Below are 24,712 nucleotides of genomic sequence, written 5' to 3'. Positions count from 1 at the left end.
TACCCGTTTCTCAAAAGCTTGTATATTGTAATACTGAATCGTGATTAGAAAGGGATTGAGATAGCTGTCAATCCATATTGATTTTGACGTAAGTGTATGGAAATCTGTTATTTCTAATCCCTTTCTGATCGCGATTCAGTAATAATACAAGCGGATGTCACTTTTTGACAGCCTTTGTTAGAAAGGGACTTCCACTTGTATTACTAGTTACAAGCTTTCGATAAACAAGGCACTGGTCTTTGAAGTCAGTTCATTTTGAAAAGTATCAAAAGAGTAGCGTTCGTAAGCGCTCTGGTGGACTCCTTTAGTCAGCGTCCTTGGCCCTCAGTTTGACAGGTTCCTTGCCGAGGTGAAGCATGCTGTCTTCGAGTGTTATGTTGTACTTGCGGCGCAGGTCCTCCATGAATTCGAGCTTTAGGAGCGCTAGGCAACTGAAATACATCAGTATTTGGTTAGGAACAAATATTTATAATGTTTTTATGTTTAGAAAGCTTGTGTCAACGGCAACTGTCGTTGACAGGACCATACAGGACCTGCTTATTGGCGTGAAGTGTCATTGTTAACTCAGTTATCTTACTGATGCGGATCATACGCACGCAGTTGCACGTATAATGTATACAGTGCAAAGCGCTGTCTTGCTCACACACCGGAGTGGCGTGCGGGTCCACATACAATGTGATCGTCAGGACCCTTTATACCGATCGATCTTTCTTATGAAATTTCCTACATTTTATTGTAACAGGGCCTAGTTTTCAGACAAGTCATGTAGGTAGAAGCAGACGTGGCTCACTCCGCGATTTCGTCGCGTCGCAACAAGTACCTATAAGTACATCCGTCCCACACCAATTCTGGTGGCTAATAGCCATAGGCCGCGCGTGGCGCTAGCGCCACCTAGCGGTCATATCTGTCGTAATCGTAACAGACGCGTTTTGTTAGAGAGTGAATCTTCTGTACCTAGTACTATTATTTATTCTGTGCCCGAAGTCAGGAGTGTCTCCCCACTGGTAGAAGGCCATTTTGTATGTTGGTAATACCAACAACAATAACTTATTAGGTAAGTAGGTATCTGCTTGTAGTTCGATGGTTCGTTTTAACGTTAAACAGTTAGGTAGGTAGGTAAGCACCCCGCCTCGGCCACTACTAGATACTACGAGTGCCACTACCACGATAGTTTTTTGTGCATAAGTCATAGTTGACAACCCTAGAGCGACCGCCGAGCGTAGGTATGAAAAGTGAAGTATAGTTTGTAGCTTTCTAATAGACCCCGAAGGCTAATCCTATTGTCTATTGTTAAGTAAAACCGCTCGTGCCACGTGCCACAACCACCTGCATAAAAAATCGGTACTTCGGTTACTGAGTCCCGGCGAGTCGAACGCTACAGAACCAGTCTAAAATGTGTCATCGAGATGCGTAACAAAGGCGCGTTATCGGAGAGCGCACCTACACTGGTTTTTTGAGCGTTGGACTAGCCCGCGCTCAGGTGCCAAATAGAATAATAAGGACCCCTTTTTGCAGGTAAGTAGCACGTGCGGTTTTACTGAACAATAGACAATAGGATAAGCCTTCGGGCTCTATTAGAAAGCTACAAACTATACATACATGTGATTGACTTCTGTACTGTATCTGTTTTGTGGTAGTGTGACTCACTGTCGATACTCCTTGTTGGTCCGGAAGGCGGTGATGGCGGGCGAGGGCGCGTGCGGCGTGTGCACCACGAACGCCCCCGGCAGCACCACCACCTTGTACCCGAGGGCGCGCAGCTCCACGCTGTGGGATACCTGCCAGTGGAGAATGGACTTTATGTCAATACTTATACGGTTTAGAAACGTGATACACTCGAAACTAACGACGAGCGACACCCGGCGATGCGACATTATGTAGTTATTTTAACACATTCATTGCCACCCAGCCAAACAAGACAACCACCTTGTACCCGAGGGCGCGCAGCTCCACGCTGTGGGATACCTGCCAGTGGAGAATGGACTTTATGTCAATACATATACGGTTTAGAAACGTGATACACTCGAAACTAACGACGAGCGACACCCGGCGATGCGACATTATGTACTTATTATATCACATTCATTGCCACCCAGCCAAACAAGACAACCACCTTGTACCCGAGGGCGCGCAGCTCGACGCTGTGGGATACCTGCCAGTGGAGAATGGACTCTATGTCAATACATATACGGTTTAGAAACGTGATACACTCGAAACTAACGACGAGCGACACCCGGCGATGCGACATTATGTAGTTATTATATCACATTCATTGCCACCCAGCCAAACAAGACAACCACCTTGTACCCGAGGGCGCGCAGCTCCACGCTGTGGGATACCTGCCAGTGGAGAATGGACTTTATGTCAATACTTATACGGTTTAGAAACGTGATACACTCGAAACTAACGACGAGCGACACCCGGCGAAGCGACATTATGTAGTTATTATATCACATTCATTGCCACCCAGCCAAACAAGACAACCACCTTGTACCCGAGGGCGCGCAGCTCCACGCTGTGGGATACCTGCCAGTGGAGAATGGATTTTATGTCAATACATATACGGTTTAGAATCATGATACAGTCGAAACTAACGACGAGCGACACCCGGCGATGCGACATTATGTACTTATTATATCACATTCATTGCCACCCAGCCAAACAAGACAACCACCTTGTACCCGAGGGCGCGCAGCTCCACGCTGTGGGATACCTGCCAGTGGAGAATGGACTTTATGTCAATACATATACGGTTTAGAAACGTGATACACTCGAAACTAACGACGAGCGACACCCGGCGATGCGACATTATGTACTTATTATATCACATTCATTGCCACCCAGCCAAACAAGACAACCACCTTGTACCCGAGGGCGCGCAGCTCCACGCTGTGGGATACCTGCCAGTGGAGAATGGACTTTATGTCAATACTTATACGGTTTAGAAACGTGATACACTCGAAACTAACGACGAGCGACACCCGACGATGCGACATTATGTACTTATTATATCACATTCATTGCCACCCAGCCAAACAAGACAACCACCTTGTACCCGAGGGCGCGCAGCTCCACGCTGTGGGATACCTGCCAGTGGAGAATGGACTTTATGTCAATACATATACGGTTTAGAAACGTGTTACACTCGAAACTAACTACGAGCGACACTCGGCGATGCGACATTATGTACTTATTATATCACATTCATTGCCACCCAGCCAAACAAGACAACCACCTTGTACCCGAGGGCGCGCAGCTCCACGCTGTGGGATACCTGCCAGTGGAGAATGGACTTTATGTCAATACATATACGGTTTAGAATCGTGATACACTCGAAACTAACGACGAGCGACACCCGGCGATGCGACATTATGTAGTTATTATATCACATTCATTGCCACCCAGCCAAACAAGACAACCACCCTGTACCCGAGGGCGCGCAGCTCCACGCTGTGGGATACCTGCCAGTGGAGAATGGACTTTATGTCAATACTTATACGGTTTAAAATCATGATACACTCGAAATTAACGACGAGCGACACCCGTCGATGCGACAATACGTAGTGGAATAGGGTATTTGACTACTAGTCAAATCAGTTTCTTTTTTCGAACTGTTTAAACGGTATTGCTACTATGGATTTTATATGAAACACTAGCATATGACGTCACAATCAAATTACGTACTCTTTATAGTTTGATACGGGTTTAAATATAGAAATTTTGTCTAAAAATAACTGCTGTCTACGTTTCTCTATTAATCTTCTGGTGCTTTATTTTAAAATACAATCAAGTACCCTATACTATTAACTGTGTCATGCGTTCTCATACTTATTTCTTAGTAACAAGTTTTAAGTTTTCCTAAAGAGTATCTTATTTGACTATTCAATTCACTATCTTTTTAGAGTATTTACTATTAAACAGGTGCATAATCGCGCATTTTAAATGAAATGTGGTAGGTATAACCTGAATATAATCATACGTTGTTGTATGTTGTATTTTACGTCAGAAGTTTTAATATATTTATATTAACTACCTCAGCGGTTCTCAATCTTTTTTTTTTGACGGAACCCTTTTGGAAAACGAAATGCTTGATGGAACCCTACAATAAAACAATAGTTTTTAGAAGTGTATTTTTTTATTAATAAGCATAATAATTATGCTTATTTTATTATTCTAAATTATTCTAAATTCTTGCGGAACCCCTGCAGGGGTGTCGCGGAACCCTAGGGTTCCGCGGAACACACTTTGAGAATGGCTGAACTACCTTATATAAATATAACTTACCTTATTCCATCCGAACCCGGAAAACCGCGTGTCGTACTTAGGCACGGAACGATGTACCACAATGTACGGTTCGTAATGATTCTCCCAATCCACCTGCAACGGGAAATAGTACTCCTTAACCCCTTTTCTGTATGATAATAAATATACTAACAATGGCATCACAATACATTTACGACTGCATATTATAATATGCTCTAAAAAATTTAGAAACCTTTCAGAAAATGAACAGTGCTAGAAATAGTCACAAGATAGCAATAATTAGATCTCGTGTTAAAAGAATGAAGAAATCTTTTCTAGGACAGTGTATACAGTTTTACAATAAGTTACCAAAGGAATCACTGGATTTACCATTTCCTAGACTAAAAAAATATGTCAAATCTAGTCTACTGCATAAGGCATATTACACAGTCGAAGATTATAATATATTAACTATAGAGATGCATGGCCGTCTATTAATAAATGAATTAATTATTATGAAATGTATTTGTAATATTAGTAATTGTTGAATTTTGTATTTTGTAAGCTGTTATTTATTTTTTAATTAATTTTTTTTTATTATTTATAAAGCAGGCAGGCAGTTGAAATAACTGATAATGCCTGTATCCAGAGTCATCAACAGAGTTTTCCGTGCTGAGTAGAATTTGCGTTGTGCTTATCTAATTTGTTCTTGAACTCATTGACACTTTGGGCCGATACTACGTCTTCTGGGAGTTTGTTCCAAGCTTTGACCACTCTGTTGCTAAAGAAGTGTCTATGAGGATTATTGTAGGACCTGCGAGACACCAGCTTATACTGATGACCTCTCAGACGGTTGTTATTATTGCGTTCTAGCATCTTATGGAAGTCTTTGAGATCATAGTGTTGGGTTAGTATTTTATATGTCTCGATCAGATCTCCACGCTCTCTACGCTCCTTCAAGGTTGTGAGCTTTAGGAAGTGTAGTCTTTCTTCATAGGACATGTTTTTGAGTTTCTTCGGTTTTTTGGTGAAACTACGTTGAACCTTCTCCAACATGTCAATATCCTTGATAAAATAAGGGCTCCACACTTGAAATGCGTACTCCAATATAGGCCTAACATAGGTTTTGTGAATTTTTAGCATCATATCTGGCGTCAGAATCCCAAAAGCTTTTCTTATGAGGTAGATAAGGCTCTTTGCTTTCTTAACGATTGTAGTTATATGTTCTTCCCATTTTAGGTCCTCAGTGATTTTGACGCCCAGATCGGTCTGTACCTTGTCAGCGTTTACGGGAGTGTTGTCCAAATTATATGTGTAATGAGGGTTATTTTTACCTATGTGCAGAACAGTACATTTTGTAGAATTCAGGTTTATGAGCCATTCTTTAGACCAGTTCCATACTTTGTTCAGGTCGTCTTGTAGCACGTTATAGTTTAGTAATGGGTTAGCAAATAATTTAGTGTCATCTGCAAAGGTACTGATGTTGCAGTTTAAGCAGTGAGGCAAGTCAAAGGTGTATATGATGTACAGAATAGGGCCCAATACTGACCCCTGTGGAAGTCCGCTGCATATGTCTCGTTGCATTGACATTGAATCACCCACTCTCACTTTGAGTGTTCTATGACGCAAAAACGCCTCGATCCAATTTAATAGCTTTCCTCTAATGCCCAGGTGTTCCAGTTTGAAAAGAAGCCTTGTTATGGGAACCATGTCGAAAGCTTTTTCATAATCTAAGTAGATGACATCGGTAGGCTCTCTTACATTAAAGCTATTTGTCCACGAGGAAAGGCAGGATAGTAAATTGGAGACAGTCGAGCGGTGCTGACAAAAGCCATGTTGCTGGTCACCTATAATAGTTTCACTATTAATTTTTCCATGACCTTGCAGACTACACTGGTAAGGCTTATTGGTCTAAGGTCTGGGAATTTATAATGTAATTTGACGATGCAAAAGAGATTGTAAAATCCTACTTGATTAAATGAGATTCTATTCTATTGTAATAAGATTCCTGATCGAAATTTTAGTAATTTTGGTCAGTCACCCATTTTATTTGTAAATATGTAATAGAATATTATAATAGTTGTTATTGTTTTCTGTCCTAGGGCACCCCGGAGGTCCATAGGGCCTCCACAAGATCCTTCCATGCCTTCCTGTCTTGGTCAACCGTCTTGGCCTCGTAATAATAGTAGTTTACAATAAATAAAAAGATATTTCGTATAAAACACATAAAGCGTAGGCAGAGGTCAACAACGCTTGATATTATGTGTCATTACTGTCACTGTCTTTGTTTTCGTTCATGTTGTATCGTAATCGAAGTACCTACACATTTGCAAAAACTTCACAGAAAAGGTTTAGAATGTCTGATCTTCTAGAGTCTAATGGTATTTGGAATGAAATAGAGACTCCTAAGCGTCGGTGTGTAGTCAAGTCTATGGCTGCTGCTAGACGCAACGTTGGCGCAACTGCGCAGCGACGCCATTTTCCATAGCGCTGACTAGACGCCGACACTCAAAAGACGCTAGTGTGGGGGTCTCTTAACCGCCTAAGGCCCGGCCATACAAACGAAACATCCAAAATTTGCCATTGAAATTTGACCCTAAATTGTAGGAAATAGAGTTGACTTAGCGTTGTTTGAAAATTGAACGAAACAAAGCAAAAGCGACTCTGTTTCAATTGAACATGGTTTAAAGAACATCGAACTGAATAGGTACTATAGGTAGGACCTTGGGCCTTAGGAGGGTATAGACAGTTAGACAGTGACCTGGTAGGGCTGCGTGGCTGTGGCCCAGCGTGAGTAGTTGGTGGCGCGGTGGCCGGGCGGCCACTCCTGCGCGCGGAAGGGCGCCACGTCGGCGCCGCGGCGCGCGCGCAGGCGCGCCAGCAGCGCCGTCTTGTTGCGCGGCGGCGCGTCTCGAACGCGGCTACCACTAGACACTGACCTGGTAGGGCTGCGTGGCTGTGGCCCAGCGTGAGTAGTTGGTGGCGCGGTGGCCGGGCGGCCACTCCTGCGCGCGGAAGGGCGCCACGTCGGCGCCGCGGCGCGCGCGCAGGCGCGCCAGCAGCGCCGTCTTGTTGCGCGGCGGCGACAGACGGTAGCGGCGCGTCTCGAACGCGGCTACCACTAGACACTGGAGACAAAGTCAACGGATCGAATGCGAAATTGGGGTTGGCGCCATCATAGCTTGCCCTGTCAATCCCTAGAACTGTGTAATTTTTTTTGTTTTTTTAATGCCCTGGATGTCAGCCCTTTAAGCCAAATCTCATAGAAAAAGGGGCCACCTATGCAAACCTTTGACAGTTGCCAAACCCATTTATGTAAATAATCTTTTTGTTGGTAAGCACTTCCCCACTTACACATTGACCTACAAAAAGTGCATACCTAAGACACAAGTAAATGTTTACTTAAAGTCTATTTTTTTATTCGGTAGACTGAAATGACAGTTAATAGTATGACAGATATTTTGACTATTGACTATTGGTATTGTTATCAAATTTCCATTAGCGACAGAAAATACACATTTGTCCGGTATTTATAGTTCTTAACATGACCTTTACTTATTTTAAGTTGAATCTATGAATGTACTAGTATTTAAGCATAAATTGGATAATTACCATTGTATCAATCAAATACATAAATATTGTTGACTGTATGGGGTTCGTATGAAGGAAAGGCCGAGGTTCTAACACGAAGATGTATTTCGAAAAACACAATTACAAAAAAATGTCGCGAGAGCGTATGTGCGTAGGCTCGCCGCCAGCAGCGGACTGCCCCGCGGAGCATAGTAACAAGTTGCATTAGATATGCTACAAACAAATATCAACCTTAATACTAAGGAATTAAAATCTAATTTAACATGACTATGATTTTTCATAAGTAAAACATAACTAGGTACAGATATAACGAGCGCATCGCCAACACTCCCCACCCCAGTGCTGTCTCAGCACTAATTAACTAAAGAGATAGGTGCGATGCGTGCCGTAGACCGACGCCAAGTCCCAGTCTTGGTCTTCACCTCCACCAACCTTATGCGCCCGTCCTTACCGGCGAACACCTGAGTGACCAAACCTCTTGGCCACATGTTGCGAGGAGAGTTCGGGTCCACAACAAGAACCAGGTCGCCCACCTGCAGCGGCTTACTTTCCTCGTGCCATTTCCTTCTTGGTATGAGGTCGGGTAGGATCTCCTTCATCCACCTCTGCCAGAACATATCGGTTAGCCGCTGAGCTGTACGCCAATGTTTCCGCAGGTACAGGTCAGAGCCGTCAAAAGAACCGATAGTGGGCAGATTTGACGACGTGCCAAAAAGGAAATGGTTCGGTGTGAGTGATTCCACACCTCCATTTTCTACAGAGACGTGCATCAAGGGACGACTGTTCACTATATTCTCTACTTCCGCCATAAGCGTGCTTAGAACTTCGTCCCGTGGTGCACGCTCATTTAAAACTACTTTAAGAGACGTTTTAACGCTACGAATTAGCCTCTCCCACGCCCCACCCCAATGGGGGCTAGCGGGGGGGATAAAAGTCCACTCCATACCTTTGTTAGCACCGTAGCTTTTCAGCTCTTCGGCGTTCAGTTCCTGCATCGATCGCTGCAGCTCAGTACAAGCGCCACGCAGGTTTGTTCCGTTATCGGAGAACAGGTGTGATGGCCAGCCACGCCTGGCCGCCATCCGACGCAGCGACATTATCAGCGAGTCCGAAGTCAGAGAGGAGACTAGCTCAATGTGGATCGCGCGCACCGTCAGGCAAGTATACAAAACACCATACCTTTTCTCGCGGCGTCGTCCCACGACGACCTCCATCGGTCCGAACAGGTCTAAACCGCAGTATGAGAATGCACGCTGATGGTGCGCCATTCGTGCCCTCGGTAAGTCCCCCATTCGCGGAATACGCGGTTGACACTTACGGATTCTGCACAGCATACAGGATGATGCTATGAACTTCACGGTTGGTCTTAGACGTAAGATCCAGAACCGTTGTTTTACCTCATTAACTATGGTTTCTTGGTTCCCGTGCGCCAGCCTCACGTGATAATCTCGGACGATCAACTTACTCACCTGATGCCGACCATCGAGTATCACCGGCCTCTTAACATCAATAGGTACGTCTGTTACAGCATCGATGCGGCCGCTCGCCCGCAGCAGACCATGTTCGTCCAACACCGGTGACAGAGAGAGCAATCTACTAGAGCGGTGCAATGGCTTACCATTTTTAATAGTGGCGATATCTTCGCCGAAGGACTCCGCCTGTGCGTGCTGTATAAGCAATCTTTCAGCTCGTTCCATAGTACCGCAGTCGACTTGACTCTGAGTACCTTTGCATCTGTCGATAAACGCTAGTACCGTAGCTGTGGCCCGCTTCAAGCGCAACCAAGAAGAAAACCGCAATGGGTCCGGTACAGCCAGTCCAATTGAACCGTCGTGTACGACAGCAACACATTCAGGCGACGCGGCGTCTGACTGTGACAAAATCACATCTTTTGGCCATAAGGATACGTCTTCATATAAAAAATTCGGACCCGCGAACCATTCATCTAGTTGAGCGTGATCGAAAGTCTCCCGCGTAGCTAAATCCGCTACATTTAGTTTTGTAGGTATATAATTCCACTCGTCTACGCGGGATAACTCATCAATCTCGCCCAACCGGTTCGCTTCGAACGTTTTATATGAGCGCGTATTGTTACGCACCCAGTGCAACACAGTTGAACTGTCGCACCAGAAGTAACGCCGCTCGGGAACTATCTTGTGCTCCTTACCTATTGTATTAGCCAGCCTTGCGGCTAATAGTGCAGCTTGTAACTCGGCCTTAGGTACTGTCAATGGTTTCACAGGCATAACTTTACATTTACTGGCAATAAAGGCAACTTTAATACAACCATTTATCTCCCAACGCCAATAAGCAACAGTACACATAGCCCGAGTACTACTATCACAAAACACATGCAATTGTAAGTTATTATAACCTACCTTTGCCGTACGCGTAGCGCTTGTAGCTTCTGCTACGGATTCGTAGACCTTCGTAGCGCATGACGTAGGCGCACCGTTGCCAGGCGCGATCGTCGATAGCGGCAACGTCGCGCTCGGGGTACCAGCAGATGCTCCGCTCGGGTGATCTGCCGTCTCGCTTACTCGCACAGATGGAGACTCGACATCTCCGTGGTTGTGATTGCGAATAGCTGACTGATAGCACCTTGGTATACGTATGTCGCTAATTACCTTAAGTAGGTCAATCCATTTTCGCCACTTGTTGTAAATAGCATCCGGAATGTAATCATTCCAGTCTACATTTAATCGCCAGGTATCCTGCAGCATAATACGTCCCTGAATGGTGAAAGGAGATAAGAATCCTAAGATATCGAAAATCGACATTATTACCCTAAGCATAAGACGCTTTGTAGGACGCTCATCACCGTTGACAATACTTTCGGGAATCCGTTTTAATGATAAGTCGAAAGTTAACTTATCATCGACTGGATACCATATTAGCCCGAGAGTACGCTCACCTTGTTGCTGCTGATCGACTTTAAACCTTACGGCCGCTGTACCTAAGGTTTGATTTGGCAGACTATTTAAAACTGAGACACTGTTGCTAGTCCAGTTTCTCATCTCGAAACCGCCGGCACTGTGAATTGAATTTATATTTCTTACCATTTTGATGGCCGAGGCTTCGTCTGCAAAACTGTCTATGTAGTCATCTACGTAATGCGAATTACATATCGCATCGACAGCTTCCGGCATAGTTGACTCGAACCGTCGCGCGTTCAAGTTTTTGATAAACTGACTAACAAACGGACTGCAATTAGCCCCAAACGGCAGTGATGTCATTACATACGTTTTTAGTTGGTCAGTAGGCTTGTCCCTCCATAGGAACCTTAAAGCGTGTTGATCTTCGGCTCGAATCTTGATCCTTAAAAACATATCTTTGATGTCACCGGTTACTCCAATCTTGTTTTCCCTAAAGCGTAACATAATACCAAATAGTGATGACAGCAAATCGGGACCTGTTAATAAGAAATCGTTTAAACATAAGCCATTTACCTTATTTGCCGAGTCGAAGACCAAACGCAGACGTTTTTTGTTAACGTTATCTACTCCAAAATGAGCGAGATACCATGTTTTGGGCCTCACCTGAGTATCTGACAGCGCAGATGCGTAATCATTTTGAAGTAAATGAGTCACGCGCTCCCGATACCTTTCAGCAAAACCAGAGTCCTTGATCATTTTATTTTCGATACCTTTCATCCTTTTAAGAGCGCTAGGATACGAGTCAGGCATGGATGGGTGGTCCTCCTTCCACGGAAGGCCGACGTGCCAGCGGCCGGCGCGCAGCTCCGCGGACTGCTGCAGCTGCGCAACCGCGCGCGCGTCCTGCGCGTTCTGCCGCGGCGGCGCGCACGTCACGCCCATCGTGTCCACCCTGAATGACAGCCGGACCTCCTCGTGGATCTGCCTTAACAGATCGATACCCTCTGAGGTATCCGTCGTGTGCTCCGCCTCTGAAATAAAAAGGTTAGACTCGACCTGCGTGGGCGGGCGGACGCCCTGCGGCACGCACACCTTCCCATGAGCGCACCAACCCAAGGGAGTGAGGCTAGCATAACCCTCGTTATTTTTACCTTCTCTAATTTGTAAAGGCATCATTAAATGATAGTTATCTTGACCTATTAAAATCTCAGGTTTTGAATCGGAAGTACATAATTTACCTTTAATATCTTTTAAGTGAGCAAAGTTAGCACATTTTAAAAGTGATAGACTTTGTAACGGTACACTCAAATCGTCTACACTACGCGCCCTTACATTATGCACCTTATTGTCTATACCCGTAATGTTCACATTCACAATGGTAGATTCGCGTACTAATTCGCTGCCGACAAATGCACCTTGTGTGCAAAACGTGCTAGTACGTCCAGTTAATCCCGCGCGCCGCGCTAATTTCGAACTTATTAAACTAACCGAAGAACCACCGTCCAATAAAGCCGTAGTCGAAAATACACCGTTAGGTCCATTAACGCTGATACGTACTACTTTCAGCAACACCCTTTTATCACTTGCGTTAATATGCGTCAAAGTCTCAGGAACCGATTTGGATTCGAGGTCTTGCTGCGCTGACGCACTCGTAGTAGGACATGTTGTAGAACTCGAAGGGCCCGATGATGATGATGACGCAAGCGGTGCCTCGATCTTGTTTACCGTGTAGTGCAGAAGTCGATGATGTGCTTCGCCACAATCGTCCTTATCGCAAGCAGGCGCAAGGCACGATTCTCGTTCGTGTTTAGATAATAGGCATTTATAACATAGCCCGTTTTTTCTAACGAATTGCCACCTTACTTTGCGCAGCGCTCGTTTGAATTGTTTACAATCAGTTATCTTGTGAACAGATGTTCGGCAAAAAAGGCATTTCTTATCACTTCCTTCGCCGTGCACTAATATTGTGTGGTTACGTGTGTTGTTACTGTCTTGAGTTTTATGTTTGTAACTCTCACTTTTTGTGGCAATATAGGTACTTGCAGTGGTTGAAATCTTGACTGCCTCGTCGTTAAGAAAGTCAGACATGATGACCAATCTAGGTTTTTTACCATCTTTGATTAAATTAAAGCTGTAATCTGACCACTTCGATATTAGTACTGTCGGCAGCTTAGATAAAATTATGGAAACTATATTTACCCCCTGTAGGTGCTCCTCTTGACCGACTGCTCGTACTGCTTCCACGTAGTTTTGAACTTTTAACGCGAACGTAATAATGTCTTTGTGGTAATCTTGGTGTAATGGTTGAAGCTTTTTAATGTCGTACAATATGCGGGAAATGATGCACTCGGAGTTACCATATCGTAGTTCCAACGCCGAGATGACTTTCTCAGGTGACGTGGCACTTATAAACAAAGCGTTGACTGCATCCTTAGCGGCTCCGCGCAAACATTTTCTAAGCCTCCAAAGGTTCTCCTTATCGGTGAATTTACATAGCTCAGTGGACTCGTAATATGCTTGTTTAAACTGCAACCATTCTAAATAATCGCCAGAGAACTCGGGGAGATCTTTTGGCGTGCTGAGTCGACTGAGTAAGCTGGTATTCGGTGCACTGGCAGTGGAGATGTTCTTCACAGCATCGGCCATAACTTGTATCGCATTGTTGAGTGCCATGACGGTGCCGTCGGGCGGCGGCAGCGGAGCGGGCGGCACGGGCGCCGGGGCAGGCGCGGGCGTGGCGGCGCGTGGCGCTGGGCCGGGTACGGGCAGCATATGTGGCATTTGCTGATGCAACTCACCCATATTAATAATTCCATTATCGGGGGCTGGCTGCAGATCGTCTTGCGGTTCCAAGTTGCTCTGATTATCCACCCAATTTGCGACGTGACTTCGAGAATAGCTCCTTCGACTTACTTGTGAACCGTACTCTTGTTCCTCGTCGTCCAGCTCTGCTAATTGAGCATCCAGAGTCTTATCGATGATCTCCATCTGTATGGCAGCTTTTTGTTTTGCGGCTTCTAATAAAAGTTGCTTCTTCTTTGCTGTTCTAGAAGCCGATGAAGTTCTTGAGCCCTTGCTGCTAGAAGCTTTGCTGGCATACGAAGCAGAAGTATGAAGCATTTTCTTGCGCAATTCTGCCGCGGTTGGTTCAGACTTCACGCTACCCTCCGTTGTTTTTATGATAACTAAATCTTTCGGAACACTTGAAGCTGGCTTAATATCTTCCAACCTGGCTGTAGAACTATGACCATAAGGTGCTTCACTCGGCTGGCCCGTTTGAGACATCCTTTGTTCTTCTTCTAGAAGCCTCCTTAATTGTTCTGCACGGCGCGCTTTCGACCTACGCGTTTCGATCGTGGTCGGAGTGCGGTGCATGGATCCGGTTTGAAGACCACTTTGTTGACTGTATGGGGTTCGTATGAAGGAAAGGCCGAGGTTCTAACACGAAGATGTATTTCGAAAAACACAATTACAAAAAAATGTCGCGAGAGCGTATGTGCGTAGGCTCGCGGCCAGCAGCGGACTGCCCCGCGGAGCATAGTAACAAGTTGCATTAGATATGCTACAAACAAATATCAACCTTAATACTAAGGAATTAAAATCTAATTTAACATGACTATGATTTTTCATAAGTAAAACATAACTAGGTACAGATATAACGAGCGCATCGCCAACAAATATGAAATAAAATGAATAAATATTATCTTATCTTATCTTATCATTTAATTAAAGAAAACCGGTAAGTGTGAGTGAGAATGGATGGATGGGGAAAGCTTAAGTCTACGTCGTCCCGTCCCATTAAAGTAAATAGCTAATGTAAATATCATGAATTTTTAAGTTGTATTTTTTAGTCGCTATTGGCGACATGTGTTGATGTGTTGTCGTATAAACAGTTTAAAATATGTCTCACGAAAGTTTAATATCGATAATTTTTTAAGTGTTCGGAAAATTAGTAATTTATACAAGCCCCACTAGATGATTTTATTTATGCACCAGATGACTAAAAGTATTAAAACATACCCATTTAAGGCAGTTCACATACGATATAAAGACGAACTTACAATAGCAAGCACGAGAAGACAGTGAAAACAACAACGCCAACGCGAAAGAAACCGCGAAATTTTTAAATATTATAGTGAATACAAACTTACCATTTTCTGTGGATACGGGTTGACGAGCTTAATGACAGACCGCAGATGGTCGTAGAGCCCGGCCATGGGCACGAAATCCACGTCCATCAGAAACACGTACGGCGTGTTCACGTTCTGTAGGGCCACGTTACGGAGGTAGTTCACTGGGTAGTGCGTCTAGAAAATTGGACCTTATATGTAAAGTAATAAGATTGAAATTACACAAATGGTACCGTTGTTGTAATTTCAATTTTATCGTCCGGGAAATTGAACTTTATATTAAGAACCATAAGATTTAAATTACAATGATGCCCATAAATAGGCACGAAATCCACGTCCATCAGAAACACGTAGGGCGTGTTCACGTTCTGTAGGGCCACGTTACGGAGGTAGTTCACTGGGTAGTGCGTCTAGAAAATAGTACCTTATATGTAAAGTAATAAGATTGAAATTACACAAATGGTACCGTTGTTGTAATTTCAATTTTATCGTCCGGGAAATTGAACTTTATATTAAGAACCATAAGATTTAAATTACAATGATGCCCATAAATAGGCACGAAATCCACGTCCATTAGAAACACGTGGGGTGTGTTCACGTTTTCTAGAGCCACGTCGCGGAGGTAGTTCACTGGGTAGTGCGTCTAGAAAATAGTACCTTATATGTAAAGTAATAAGATTGAAATTACAACAATGGCACGTACCGTTGTTGTAATTTCAGTTTTATCGTATGGGAAATTGAACTTTATATCAAGAACCATAAGACTTAAATTACAATTATGCCTATAAATAGGTACGAAATCCACGTTCATTAGAAACACGTGGGGTGTGTTCACGTTTTCTAGAGCCACGTCGCGGAGGTAGTTCACTGGGTAGTGCGTCTAGAAAATAGTACCTTATATGTAAAGTAATAAGATTGAAATTACAACAATGGCACGTACCGTTGTTGTAATTTCAGTTTTATCGTATGGGAAATTGAACTTTATATCAAGAACCATAAGACTTAAATTACAATTATGCCTATAAATAGGTACGAAATCCACGTTCATTAGAAACACGTGGGGTGTGTTCACGTTTTCTAGAGCCACGTCGCGGAGGTAGTTCACTGGGTAGTGCGTCTAGAAAATAGAACCTTATATGTAAAGTAATAAGATTGAAATTACACCAATGGTACCGTTGTTGTATTTTCAATTTTATCGTCTGGGAAATTGAACTTTATATTAAGAACCATAAGATTGAAATTACAATAATTAGCACGAAATCCACGTCCATTAGAAACACGTACGGCGTGTTCACGTTTTCTAAAGCCACGTTGCGGAGGTAGTTCACTGGGTAGTGCGTCTAGAAAGTAGAACCTTATATGTAAAGTAATAAGATTGAAATTACAACAATGGCACGTACCGTTGTTGTTATTTCAGTTTTATCGTATGGGAAATTGAACTTTATATCAAGAACCATAAGATTTAAATTACAATGATGCCTATAAATAGGTACGAAATCCACGTCCATTAGAAACACGTGGGGTGTGTTCACGTTTTCTAGAGCCACGTCGCGGAGGTAGTTCACTGGGTAGTGCGTCTAAAAAATTAGACCTTATAAGTAAAGTGATAAGATTGAAATTACTACAATGGTAGGTGTTGTAATTACAATTTTATCGTCTGGGAAATGGAACTTTATATTAAGAACCATAAGATTGAAATTACAATAATTAGCACGAAATCCACGTCCATTAGAAACACGTTGGGCGTGTTCACGTTTTCTAGAGCCACGTTGCGGAGGTAGTTCACTGGGTAGTGCGTCTAGAAAATTGGACCTCACATTTAGAGCGAGAAGATTGAAACTCCAGTAACGATCTTGAAATAAGAAAATGGTGTTTGTAATAGCTGAAGAGATCGATGTATGTCGCTTGGGGTATAGGACCTTATTATTAGACGATAAGGTATAAATTACTTTGGAATACGCAAATCTAGACAAAAGTTGTGGTTGGAGTTTAGCGTAACACTCATCTTGTGCGTGCTTGTGTGAAAAGAAACCTTAATGCTAAGACGGTAAGGTGAATATTAAAGTATCAAAAGAGTACTTACAGACTCGTGTTTGAAGACGAGATGGTATCCGATGTTTTTCCTAACACTGAGCGTGTCAGAGAAATCCTTTATGAAACTCTCTAGGACTCCCACTTCGCAGTCGGATAGGTATATCGCAGCGCTCAGGGGGCCTGCCAAATGAAATTACGTAAGGTGAGGCCGGATAATTCCAAATTCTTCAGAACGACAGGTAAGATATGAAGGTATTTAGGTATAAAGATGGAAATTAGGGTATGATTTATATCTATTTTAGTTTATAATTTATATACACGGTGTTACTTGAGCCACTGAAAACTTGAAACACCCCAACAGATTTTTTTAAATTATGAATCCATCTTGAGTATTTATTCTTTTAATCCGATAATTATTTGTAAAAATATTCGTCGATCGTCAATCGATTCTCCTGTCGATTCTGAACAAACTGTTTTTAGGTTTTCGGTGACAACTCCAAAACAAATTAAATTCCGTGACTTTATGTGGTAACATGTTTAAGTAAATCTAGTCATAGATGTTCTAGCTGAGATTATTTCATTATAATACCCCGTCAAAGTTTACTCACATTTACCTACTCAATTTGTTCATTCACTATTTAATCTATATATATAAACGTGAAAGACCTGACTGACTGACTTAAATCAACGCACAGCCCAAACCGCTGGGACTAGAAAGTCCAAATTCGGCAAGTAGGTTCCTTATAAGGTCTAGGGGTCCACTAAGAAAGGATTTTGCAAAATTCATCCCCTAAAGGGGTGAAATGGGGGTCCAAAATTAAAAAAAAACTCTCCTGCGCGTGCGAAGCCGCGGGCAAAAGCTAGTCAATAATAAACGTGCAGTGGCGGATTTGCCTTAAGGCCCAGTAGGCCCGGGCCTAGGGCGGCAACAAGGCGGCAGTCTATATGATGCATGCTGAGAAAGGGGCGGCTAGTAGTTACTACAGGGCCTGGGGCCTAGGGCGGCGATGACTGCAAATCCGCCACTGCAAATGTGGGCAAGTGTTTATAATGTTACCTTCCCAATGCTTCACAAGTCTCTCCAAGAACTGCAACCGGTCCGTAGAGAGCTGCAGCACCAGCGTCACGTCGAAGTTGTCCGCGTTCGTGTAGCTGTAGTCCATGTAGTACAGGTGTGTGCGCAGCTTTATGTTCTGCGCGGCGCGGAATTGTTTAATAGTTACCTTCCCAATGCTTCACAAGCCTCTCCAAGAACTGCAACCGGTCCATAGACAGCTGCAGCACCAGCGTCACGTCGAAGTTGTCCGCGTTCGTGTAGCTGTAGTCCATGTAGTACAGGTGTGTGCGCAGCTTTATGTTCTGCGCGGCGCGGAATTGTTTAATAGTTACCTTCCCAATGCTTCACAAGCCTCTCCAAGAACTGCAACCGGTCCATAGACAGCTGCAGCACCAGCGTCACGTCGAAGTTGTCCGCGTTCGTGTAGCTGTAGTCCATGTAGTACAGGTGTGTGCGCAGCTTTATGTTCTGCGCGGCGCGGAATTGTTTAATAGTTACCTTCCCAATGCTTCACAAGCCTCTCCAAGAACTGCAACCGGTCCATAGATAGCTGCAGCACCAGCGTCACGTCGAAGTTGTCCGCGTTCGTGTAGCTGTAGTCCATGTAGTACAGGTGTGTGCGCAGCTTTATGTTCTGCGCTGCGCGGAATTGTTTAATAGTTACCTTCCCAATGCTTCACAAGCCTCTCCAAGAACTGCAACCGGTCCATAGACAGCTGCAGCACCAGCGTGACGTCGAAGTTGTCCGCGTTCGTGTAGCTGTAGTCCATGAGGTACAGGTGTGTGCGCAGCTTTATGTTCTGCGCTGCGCGGAATTGTTTAACAATTACCTTCCCAATGCTTCACAAGCCTCTCCAAGAACTGCAACCGGTCCATAGAGAGCTGCAGCACCAGCGTCACGTCGAAGTTGTCCGCGTTCGTGTAGCTGTAGTCCATGTAGTACAGGTGTGTGCGCAGCTTTATGTTCTGCGCTGCGCGGAATTGTTTAATAGTTACCTTCCCAATGGTTCACAAGTCTCTCCAAGAACTGCAACCGGTCCATAGACAGCTGCAGCACCAGCGTCACGTCGAAGTTGTCCGCGTTCGTGTAGCTGTAGTCCATGTAGTACAGGTGTGTGCGCAGCTTTATGTTCTGCGCTGCGCGGAATTGTTTAATAGTTACCTTCCCAATGCTTCACAAGTCTCTCCAAGAACTGCAACCGGTCCATAGACAGCTGCAGCACCAGCGTCACGTCGAAGTTGTCCGCGTTCGTGTAGCTGTAGTCCATGTAGTACAGGTGTGTGCGCAGCTTTATGTTCTGCGCTGCGCGGAATTTGGTGCAACGGCTGGGGGTTGCGCTCTGGAAAACAATGAGAATATACCCACCTCGTTTATGGTTGATTTACAGAAAAACTAGTGCTATAGTCCGTAGATTCGTAGCTGGCCCCGAACGGCTAATCCTTTGTCTATTGTGTTAAGTAAAACCTGCGAAAAAAGGGTCGTGTAATTCTAATTGGCACATGGGCGCGGGTAAGTCCAACGCTCAACAAACCAGTTTCGGTGCGCTCTCCGATCACGCACCTTTGTTATGCATTTCGATGACACATTTTAGACTAGTTCTGTAGCGTTCGACTCGCCGGGACTCAGTAACTGTAGTTCTTGTGTGGTCCCTGACATTATGCAGGGGGTGGCACGTGCTGATTTACTTAACAATATACAAAGGATAAGCCGTTCGGGGCCAGCTTCAAATCTACGGAGTATACTTTCATAGATTTAAAAGGCAATATATAAAAACTAATTCTACGCATTCACCGTAAGGGTATTAGACCGCGAGCCAGGGACACGGCCTTTCCACCGCGATACAACCGGCTGACTATTTTTTTAATTCATAACGGCATCTAAACTATCATGTGACGAAGTATCAACCGGAAGGCGATGGCTGACAAAATTTTCGCCTAGCCCGAGGTCTATTGTTTTTTTTTCTTTTAGAACCTGTTTTGATTTGTTTTTTTTTTTACTCTTCTTGACTGAAGTACTTACTGCTGAAATTGACGGAAGATCATTTCTTTATGACGTAGGAGAGGAAGCTTCAGATGTCATCAGGTTCACTTTTCCTCTTAGGCTGGAGTGAAACTGACTCGGTAGAGTATAGTCGCGCTGATGGTGACCGCTTGGCGCAGTCGCAGCGGTGCAACTTCTCTCGAAGCTGGTTACCGTCGAAGTTGACGTAAGAAAGGTGGATACTTCGGAAGTACTCTACCTTCATGGTGACCGCTTCGGCGCGGTCGCAGCGGTGCAACTTCTCTCGAAGCTGGTTACCGTCGAAGTTGACGTAAGAAAGGTGGATGCTTCGGAAGTACTCTACCTTCATGGTGACCGCTTCGGCGCGGTCGCAGCGGTGCAACTTCTCTCGAAGCTGGTTACCGTCGAAGTTGACGTAAGAAAGGTGGATGCTTCGGAAGTACTCTACCTTCATGGTGACCGCTTCGGCGCGGTCGCAGCGGTGCAACTTCTCTCGAAGCTGGTTACCGTCGAAGTTGACGTAAGAAAGGTGGATGCTTCGGAAGTACTCTACCTTCATGGTGACCGCTTCGGCGCGGTCGCAGCGGTGCAACTTCTCTCGAAGCTGGTTACCGTCGAAGTTGACGTAAGAAAGGTGGATGCTTCGGAAGTACTTTACCTTCATGGTGACCGCTTCGGCGCGGTCGCAGCGGTGCAACTTCTCTCGAAGCTGGTTACCGTCGAAGTTGACGTAAGAAAGGTGGATGCTTCGGAAGTATTCCACGTCGGGGATGTTGACGTTGTACTTCCTTGGGGAGTTCCAGTGGATTATCTAAAATATGATGATATTAGTCAACTAGTTTTTATTGACCTTTGTTTTTGCCATAATTATACCGATAAATTTATCATATAATACTATGATCGGTTTAAGCTTGAGCGGATAAAATATCCACATTTTTAGGGTTCCGTAGCCAAATGGCAAAAAACGGAACCCTTATAGATTCGTCATGTCTGTCTGTCTGTCTGTCCGTCTGTCCGTCTGTCTGTCCGTCCGTATGTCACAGCCACTTTTCTCCGAAACTATTAGAACTATACTCTTCAAACTTGGTAAGTAGATGTCTTCTGTGAACCGCATTAAGATTTTCACACAAAAATAGAAAAAAAACAATAAATTTTTGGGGTTCCCCATACTTCGAACTGAAACTCAAAAATTTTTTTTTCATCAAACCCATACGTGTGGGGTATCTATGGATAGGTCTTCAAAAATGATATTGAGGTTTCTAATATAATTTTTTTCTAAACTGAATAGTTTGCGCGAGAGACACTTCCAAAGTGGTAAAATGTGTGTCCCCCCCCCCTGTAACTTCTAAAATAAGAGAATGATAAAACTAAAAAAAATATACGATGTACATTACCATGCAAACTTCCACCGAAAATTGGTTTGAACGAGATCTAGTAAGTAGTTTTTTTTTATACGTCATAAATCGCCTAAATACGGAACCCTTCATGGGCGAGTCCGACTCGCACTTGGCCGCTTTTAACCTTTAGATTGACTCCATATTAAATTATATTCAATTGTTCATTCAATATAATATAAGCCACGAAGACACTTTTACACGTTAAAATCCCACTTGAAATTAAAATTAACAATATAATTATCAAACAAAAAATCGAGTAAAAAATTAAACTTATGAGAATATTAAGGTTTAGAATTAGAACTATACTGAGTCTTACGAAAATAACGTAAATATAACTACGACAACTCACTTTAATATTATTTACATCTTCCCCATAACAACTCTTCGCCAGCGTCTCCGTCGACATTTGCACATTATAATGACAGCTAATATTATAAACAATCTTTGGTGTTTTCTTAATCATGGCATTAATGACGTCCTGGTCAGCCAGTGCCGTGGTCTTCAGCCGGTCTATATTGTCGTTGACCGCGCTATGCCAAGAAGTCGTCCAGTCTGTGACGGTTCGGATTTTGTGCAAGTCTAATAACATCACACCGGTGTTATAGCCTCGGCCAAGCGCTGGCCACCTAATTTCCGTGTTCTGGTACCAGTTGCTCTCGTTTTCGACTAGGCCGATATACTGGAAAGGAATCATACAGGTTCTGTGCAAATCAGATATTTACTTTGGGGAAGAATCTGCAGAACATTTATCATGGTGAAGCAAATGTAACAGGGAAGAAAAACGTGGGCTCCATTTTTATTTGCATTGTTATAGTGACGTGCATATGAAATAAAAAAATAATGAATAAATATCATTAATATCATAAATTCATACTACTCGTATTATCCAAATCGTACTCCGAATACTGCGATTCAGTCCATCGGCAGTTTCCCTAGTTGCACTGCTCTAAATTTGAGTAAACTTAATATCTTTTTCGATGAAAATACAAGTACATGTTAGAGTTAGGAATTACTTTTTGTTTTTGAATTTTGAACCTTAACTAAATAAACGAAAGTTCACAATAGATCGTGAAATATGTACAACGAAACCTGGTGTGATCATTGTGAAACGTTCCAGAACACACTCGGAATGTTCTAGAACATTGGTACTATTCGAAGCCATTTTTAACACCTATCACAGCATACCTGCTGGTCCGTCATGTTCCGGAACATGTTCCACAGTTCCATAATGTCACACAAGAAGGTGAGGTCGGAATCCAGCACGATCACTCGCCGCAACGTCGCCGGCAGTATGTCCGGGAACAAAAGTTTGACCAGCGCGTACACGCCGGAATAGTGGCTTGTGGGGATCCATGCCACTCGGTTTAGGATACTCTGAGCGTTGTAGGTGGTGTATTGAACTGAAATGGTATAAAACGAAGTATTTGTAAAATAATTTAGAAGATGCCTCTTGTGCAGTTTACGTAAAAGATAATGTTTACAGTTTTCGCCTTATTACAAAGGAGTAAGGTGCAAAAGTGTAAACATATCTTTGACGTCGACTGTGCTAGCCCAAAAAAAAACGGCCAAGTGCGACTTGCACTCGCGCACGAAGGGTTCCGTACAATTACGCAAAAAACGGCAAAAAAAATCACGTTTGTTGTATGGGAGCCCCACTTAAATATTTATTTTATTTTGGTTTTAGTAAATATTTGTTGTTATAGCGGCAACAGAAATACATCATCTGTGAAAATTTCAACTGTCTAGCTGTCACGGTTCATGAGTTACAGCCTAGTGAGACAGACAGACATAGGGATGGACAGCGGAGTCTTAGTAATAGGGTCCCGTTTTTACCCTTTGGGTACAGAACCCTAAATATCTAGAGTCTAACATCCGAATTCTAAATAGTTTCATGACCTAGCGTGTAATAGGACAAAGTGATTAAACGTTACATATTATTATTATTTAAAATTCACCCTTAAGCAGATTAAAGTAGAATTCCACACAATATAGAATTAAATTACCATCAGGTAGATCCCAGGTCTCAAACAGATGTTTGGTTGTGTGCTCAGACACCACGTCCACTATGAGATGGAAGTGCACCGGGTTCTGCCGGTGGTGCAACAATGACTTGAGCATCGGTGACACAATCCTGGGGCATTTGCTCATGCAGACCAGCGCCACGTGGATGGTCTCGCAGAGTGTGCCTGGTGCGTCTGGAATCTGGAAAAAATTATATGTTTATTTATGAAGCAGGCAGGCAGTTGTGACAACTGATATTGCCTGTATCCATTAATATATTATTGGATACAGGCAATATCAGTTGCCTCGTAAAACCAAGGTTAATTTTAGTGCTTTTGAATTTCTGAATCTCATTTAAAGCTTCTAAAAAGATTATATGCTTCTTTATCCTCTAGCCACCCATACGTCAAACCTTGCCAAGCAAAATGAAATTTTATTTTCTCAACACAAAGTTCAAATTAGAACGGAACAGGAGACCTTTTTATAGGTCTCTGGGCGGCTAGAGGATATTATATTATGGCCTGTAGCATTACAAAAAATAATGCACTTTGTGATATCTTTGAGAGAAAATGATACTAATACAGCTATCTGCTATTATTTCATAGAATGGTAATTTTTGTAGAATAATTTGCAGATTTCTTGAGAGTCTGTGACAGAAACTGTTGGTTATAACATAATCTCACTATCTTTGACCATTTTGTTTTTATACAATGATACCATAAAATAATATAACTATATGATTGAAATCAATCAGGCTGCTATAACTTTTAATTTCATATAGATACTTACATAAGGCACTTGCAATCCCTTTCTAGAATCAACTTGTAACACCTTGTTCTGTGTCTCCAGGATGCTTATCCGGGATATTAGCCACCAATAATACACCACAGATACAGCTATCCATATTCCAAACGGAACTCCTAGCCAGGGTCGAAGAAATATGAAGGAGAGAACATTCTTGGGTCTCATTGTCATTGTTATGTACGAAACATGTACATTGTAGGATACATCTTTAATTCCACACACACATCTATCTGTAATGCTTATTCCTGCAAAAATGTTTAATTCTTAAGTTATTAAGTAATATTTAAGAACGTAATACGAAGCTTTTTTGTGTACCCAGTGCGGCGTAAAATAGATCGTGATTCGTTTCTTGCTGTCAATAAAGCAATAAGTTTTTACATTTCGTTAATAAATCGAAGATAGATAGTTAATTTCAAGCATTACTTACCACGCCATACAGGAACAGCTTAATTAATATTAATTTGAAAAGCACAACAAACTAACGCTCTGTTTAAATCGCTGTTCCAGGGTTTAAACTTTACAGTATAAATCGATAAGTTTACTGCCTACTGTCCTGTACTCTTCACAACTAAATAATT

At 43.2% G+C, this 24,712-nt stretch overlaps 1 protein-coding gene and 1 long non-coding RNA gene across 2 annotated transcripts in view; one reads left to right on the top strand and one right to left on the bottom strand.

Moving 5' to 3' along the window:
• Positions 1-24,712, top strand: part of LOC134654603 (uncharacterized) — an 82,550-nt gene that overhangs the window by 52,840 nt on the left and 4,998 nt on the right. The gene's annotated exons all lie outside the window — the stretch shown is intronic.
• Positions 297-24,665, bottom strand: LOC134654596 (xylosyl- and glucuronyltransferase LARGE2s-like). The gene is made up of 13 exons (XM_063510065.1): positions 24,562-24,665; positions 24,120-24,379; positions 23,333-23,531; positions 22,515-22,729; positions 21,679-22,008; positions 20,171-20,743; positions 19,093-19,270; positions 16,923-17,053; positions 14,861-15,016; positions 7,182-7,370; positions 4,285-4,377; positions 1,648-1,778; positions 297-431 (listed from the first exon to the last, which is right to left on the bottom strand). Exons 2-13 carry the CDS (start codon positions 24,303-24,305, stop codon positions 305-307), a joined length of 2,508 nt encoding a protein of 835 aa, XP_063366135.1. The 5' UTR covers positions 24,306-24,379; positions 24,562-24,665; the 3' UTR covers positions 297-304.

The sequence above is a fragment of the Cydia amplana genome, chromosome 15, assembly GCF_948474715.1.
Source record: "Cydia amplana chromosome 15, ilCydAmpl1.1, whole genome shotgun sequence".
NCBI classification, from domain to species: Eukaryota; Metazoa; Arthropoda; class Insecta; order Lepidoptera; family Tortricidae; genus Cydia; species Cydia amplana.
The sequence above is the reverse complement of the archived record's forward strand: the minus strand, read 5'-3'. Positions and strand labels throughout refer to the sequence as shown.

What these genes read in the sequence shown, in the direction of transcription:
- LOC134654596 (XM_063510065.1), bottom strand. Translation starts at nt 24,305, where the DNA reads ATGACAATGAGACCCAAGAATGTTCTCTCCTTCATATTTCTTCGACCC. An exon ending in CAGCCACGCAGCCCTACCAG is followed by an intron (nt 4,378 to 7,181) that starts GTCAGTGTCTAG and finishes TTCCCGTTGCAG; the next exon opens with GTGGATTGGGAGAATCATTA. An exon ending in CCGGGTTCGGATGGAATAAG is followed by an intron (nt 1,779 to 4,284) that starts GTAAGTTATATT and finishes CTCCACTGGCAG; the next exon opens with GTATCCCACAGCGTGGAGCT.